Genomic DNA, 4,830 nt, shown 5'->3' with positions numbered 1-4,830 from the left:
GCAACATCTTAAAATAGGCTTTAAAAAGCCTTAAAAATGTGTGCAACATTTGATAGGCACCACCCCTTTAACACCCCCTTCAAGGGACAGAGCCAACAAAAAGTTGGAAAGGAAGCCTTAGAGCACTTCAATTAAGGGACCCGTTTACAAACTAAAAATTCATATACCTTCATAAGTCCAAAATAGTCTGAACTCACGAATTATGAGAGGGGATAAAACACTCACAAAACTACAAAAGCAAGGGAAACAAGAAAAAAGAAAAAAAAAACTAAATCATTCTATGCTACTAAACAAAACTAGATAGAACAAACTAAAAAATTAAAGTCTCTCCTAGGCATGTTAAATAAAGAGACCTGTGTACCAATTCCCTACCTACAATATTAAAATGAGCTTTTGACAGAAAACTTATGGCAATGATTAAGTGACACAAATCAATTGACTTGATGTACACTATTAAGTGGTGAGACTAAGATACAACAATCATCAAATGGAGGTGTACACTGCCCCATGGCAATATGCTATGCAAATAGAACAAGACCGGAGAGCCCTACCTTGATGTAAGTTCAGTAAGCTATACAAGGCCTAGCAAGACTTGAGTTGGACATATACATTGTGGTAAGTTCAAAGTGAGGCAAAAATCTATAACACACGTATTGGCCTCACAATGCTACATCTTGTTTGACCCAATTAGGGCTAGGAGAAACTTTTTGTAGCTGCCAGAGGTGTCAGATGATATCATATCATCTAAACGTTTCTGGTACTTGCGAACAAACTCCGCTTTGATGTACTGCATGTCAATCTCCGCTCTGGTTACAACTACACGAATCAATGTCGCATCATCTGTACCCATTCCTTTCATGGACTTGTACAACACCTGCAAATTTAATGCAGAAGAGGCCTCAAATGCTTTCTTAATAACAAGCATGAACTTTAGTGCAGAATAGGCCTCAAATGCTTTCTTTATAACAAGCATTTTCAATGCATACCAACCTTCGCAAAATATTTGGCTGGAAAATGCACACATTTAACGATTGTCCTGAGTGCATTCAGAAAGTTTCCAGAGGTTTCTCGTTTCATGGCCTGAACAAACTCATTCCATGCTCTCTTAAGAATCAAGTTATAAACCTATGCCAATATGTAAAATATGACAGCTATATCCACCTTCTCAATATCATGTCCATAGGTTTGCTTGTACATATTGAAACATGCATTCAGTTGCGCTGAGCTCCGAGACGTTATAATGGAGATTATGGCTGCCTCATCCGTGCCCAACCTGCCTTCACCGGCTCTGTAAAGCTCCCTGCAATCTGCCTGTGCAAGCTGCATGTTGACCTGAGGAGTCTCTGGCCTGTAGTTGTTCAAGTAGGCTAAGAGAAGCTGAAACAATGCAAAATGATCAACGATTAGTTGTTAGCATTGTGTTCATAAACTCGTAAAAGTGGCTTCAAGCCAAATGACAATAGCACTGGATAAATATGTGCACACCTACACAAATCCAGGATAAGCCCAGATACACCTGTAAAGGTAGTCACCCATAGGACGCTATAACTATCAGCTCCATCATGCATCGTATTGACTAAATACTACGACATCCCCACTGAGGTCGTCAATGCCCAATATAACCATCAGCATATATTGACTAAATACTATCCCACTAATGTCGTTGATGTCCAAAAGTGGGTGTAGAACTAGGATTAGAGTGGATCATGTTGAAGATAAATTCTACAATAGCCGTTCACTTTGATTTTGCTGATTATTACCACGAGATCAATTCGTTCTTGTCAAGTGCAAATACAGGTATTCAAATTACAATGCCTATATTGAATGGGGCACCTGTCGATTCAGAAATTGCAAGAACAAGACGGAGAAGATTCAGAAGCTTCGACTTCCCAACACAAGTGGATTAATGTGAAAGGGGTCTACAACTTGTCTATCACCTACAAAGACTCTAAAGTAGCAAGAAGCTTAATTAATTGTCTTGGAAATGCTTTGGGTACTCTAGATGAGATGAGATCAATTACCTTCTTGTAGTCTCCACTGGTGTCTGAAGCAATGTCTTCATCTAAAGAGCGGTGGAACCTCGTGTTGTAGGCCTGGCGGATCACCTGCAGCTGTGACCCAGTCCTCGTGCATATCATTTCAATTAAGGCAAGGTCCTTTGTACCCCACCCCTTGAGGGCATCCCTTATGATTATTGCATCCCTATCTGCAGCATCTTCCATCCATAAGAGCACTGTTCTCTACAAAAAGCATGTCAACTGTCTAAACACAACATGCTGAAAATAGAAAAGGTGCCCTTTTGCAACAGATATAGCTTGATTTGCTACCTCAAAATTACCACGAAGCTCTGACTTCAACCTCCGCAAAAGATCATCCGAATACAAGTTTCTGTAGGCTTGACGTAACTCATGCCGTTGGGCATAATTCCGATGCCCGAGAATCTCAATTAACTTTTTATCATCACAACCAAAGCCTGGAAAATTAGACAATCATGAGAGCAATGCACTGAACAAAGCCACTTCAATCTTGGAAAGACAACAGAACAAATTTTATTTTACGAATAATGTGAGCTTTCTTAGCATATATGCTCTTGTCCATGAATAATTTTGTACATACATACATCTCTCATTATTGATTATGTTAGAAATGCTCAGTGTGATTGAGCCAAGTCAGAATCTGATTTCAAAATTCACGCCTGATTACAACCGGGAAGGCAACCGCCAACATTTGATGATACAAATTCTGGTAAAAAGCATGACTCCATGCCAGCCTTCCCAACATCACTATTTGCAGTCTTTGTCAGTAAACAATAAAATTACTTTCAAGATCAACATCAATGTCTGTCTTCTAGCAGCCAATTTGTTCTCCACTGGTTAATAAACAGATCTAGCATCCAAGGACAACACAAAAATTGGCACCTGAAAGCTCTTAGAGCTTCTTAGCTTCATGATTTGACCGATTAGGGAAAAGTATGCTCTCATGAGTGACTCGATATGTGATGATAAACCAATTGAACTTGCACATACTTGGAACCTCAGATTCCCAGTTTAGATGATCTATTAGCATAAACCTTTTGTTTCATGGTGGTGAAAAGTTATGCGTATACATTTTCTCTCATCACTAAGGCATTTCCATTAAAACAGAACATTCAGTAGTTTGGATACACTAATTAGGCCCTCCCTTTTATCCTTTGAGCACTTTGGAAGGAAGACCCCTATTTATCATCATTGAACTTGTCCACTGTCATCTATTAAATGTTTAGAGCAGTCAGGTACTTTTCCAAGCATACAATAACAGGAGAGCTTGGCTTCAAGAAATGCACAGAAAGTAAGTTATGGCCTAAAAAGAATAACCAAGTGTAGCTTATTCTGAGTAGATGTTCAGCTTCACAAGCGACGCACCTGCCCTTCTTTTGCTAATTAGCTATGAGACTCAACTGCATACTAACCCTTAAAAATTAATATGCCTGCAAATGCTGTACAAATACCTCATTCTGACAACTAATTAACCTGGCGTTGTGTTTACATGTACTCCTAGTCGGCCAAGCAGCCATGATCAACATATGTTTACATGTACTCCTAGTCGGCCGAGCAGCATGGTCACTACCATTGCGTCTTGCCAATTTTCACTAGAACAATGATTGTCAAGCATGTTTTCATTATAAGAGGTCTGAGCCACCATGAAGCAGCATTTCCGTGATTACGGGTTGCGAGGATTCAGACCCATGATCCTCTTAGTTTACCCTTCATCTCTTGCTGTCTAATGTAAAGACATGATGATAAGCATGTGGGAAATTCGAATGCTACATGACTGACAGGGTTTTTTTCTCTTAAATCTCTCGAAATTTCTTAGCTACTACTGCTGGGCCAAACTAGGTTAAAGTGAAGACTTGTCTGTGAGTTCAACCGCATGCACACAGCAAACGCTATGCTATACGTTTCAAAGGAATGCTGACAGCCAAAAGCTGAAACGGAAGAAGAGGTAGAGAACTGACCTTTGAAAGCACGGAAGAGATCGGCACAATCCTGCACTGGATTGGGGAGAATGGAGGGCGTAGAGATCGTGCTCATGGGGCAAACCGCAATCAAACTGACAGAGAGTGTGTGTGTGTGAGAGAGAGAGAGAGAGGAGAGATTCTACAAGGTTGTGTGTGTGTGTGTGAGAGAGAGAGAGAGAGAGAGCGATTCAAGGGTACAAGAATGCTGGGCCTTTTCTTGAGCAAGGAATTTGGTCAACACGGTTACACGTTTTGGCCGTTCAAGGCAATGTGGAGGACAAAGGGAAGGTTCTGAGTTAGTTCACATGGGAGGTGGGATTGGCAACTTGTTGCCAACTTGCTTTTTATTATTGAGTTCCCATGCAAGTATCCATGCAGGTTGAGAGAGAAGGGACTACTTTCCATTTCAAGAGACTTGCTAGTAAACAAGGTGAGGACTCACGATGGTATGTTGAAGGTAAGGGGGGAGGAAAGATTTATGCGATGGTATGTTGAAGGTAAGGGGGGAGGAAAGATTTATGCAAGAGGGAAATGGCATAACCAATCTACCACACTTGGATGATAGAAAGGTTATACCATTTTCCTCTTGAATAACAGGTCTTGAGTTCAACTCTCCTTGTCGACTAGATCTCTAAGGTCTCTTAGGATAGTTTCTTACGACGTTAAAATTCTCTTCTTCTTCTTCTTCTTCTTCTTCTCTCTCTCTCTCTCCCCCCCACACACACTCACATGCACACACACATATATATGGAACCTCTCTCTACTCTCTTCTTCTCGTTGATAAGTGCCCTTTTAATCTCTCTCTCTCTCCACACTCACTCATACACACACGT

The 4,830-nt window shown here is 40.6% G+C and overlaps 1 protein-coding gene across 2 annotated transcripts; it reads right to left on the bottom strand.

The window, feature by feature from the left end:
- Window positions 1-422: 422 nt before the first annotated feature.
- On the bottom strand, window positions 423-4,191 carry ANN5 (annexin 5). 2 transcript variants are annotated; one of them, XM_086504429.1, is made up of 6 exons: window positions 3,995-4,189; window positions 2,328-2,473; window positions 2,022-2,240; window positions 1,162-1,377; window positions 991-1,080; window positions 423-874 (listed from the first exon to the last, which is right to left on the bottom strand). In XM_086504429.1, exons 1-6 carry the CDS (start codon window positions 4,068-4,070, stop codon window positions 668-670), a joined length of 954 nt encoding a protein of 317 aa, XP_086360555.1. In that variant the 5' UTR covers window positions 4,071-4,189; the 3' UTR covers window positions 423-667. The 2 variants fall into 2 exon arrangements, with proteins under 2 accessions (XP_086360555.1, XP_086360556.1); XM_086504430.1 differs by lacking the exon at window positions 991-1,080 and having other exon boundaries at window positions 3,995-4,191.
- Window positions 4,192-4,830: the final 639 nt, after the last annotated feature.

This window comes from Adiantum capillus-veneris, chromosome 28 (assembly GCF_014529385.1).
Source record: "Adiantum capillus-veneris isolate H3 chromosome 28, ASM1452938v2, whole genome shotgun sequence".
NCBI classification, from domain to species: Eukaryota; Viridiplantae; Streptophyta; class Polypodiopsida; order Polypodiales; family Pteridaceae; genus Adiantum; species Adiantum capillus-veneris.
Note: the sequence above shows the minus strand (reverse complement) of the source record. Positions and strands in the feature narration are given on the sequence as shown.

Excerpts from the sequence above, each read along its gene's own strand:
- ANN5 (XM_086504429.1), bottom strand. The coding sequence starts at position 4,070 with ATGAGCACGATCTCTACGCCCTCCATTCTCCCCAATCCAGTGCAGGAT. Across the intron at positions 2,474-3,994 it reads TCTCTTCCGTGCTTTCAAAG|GCTTTGGTTGTGATGATAAA; the intron begins GTCAGTTCTCTA and ends CTAATTTTCCAG. Across the intron at positions 875-990 it reads CAGCCAAATATTTTGCGAAG|GTGTTGTACAAGTCCATGAA; the intron begins GTTGGTATGCAT and ends TTAAATTTGCAG.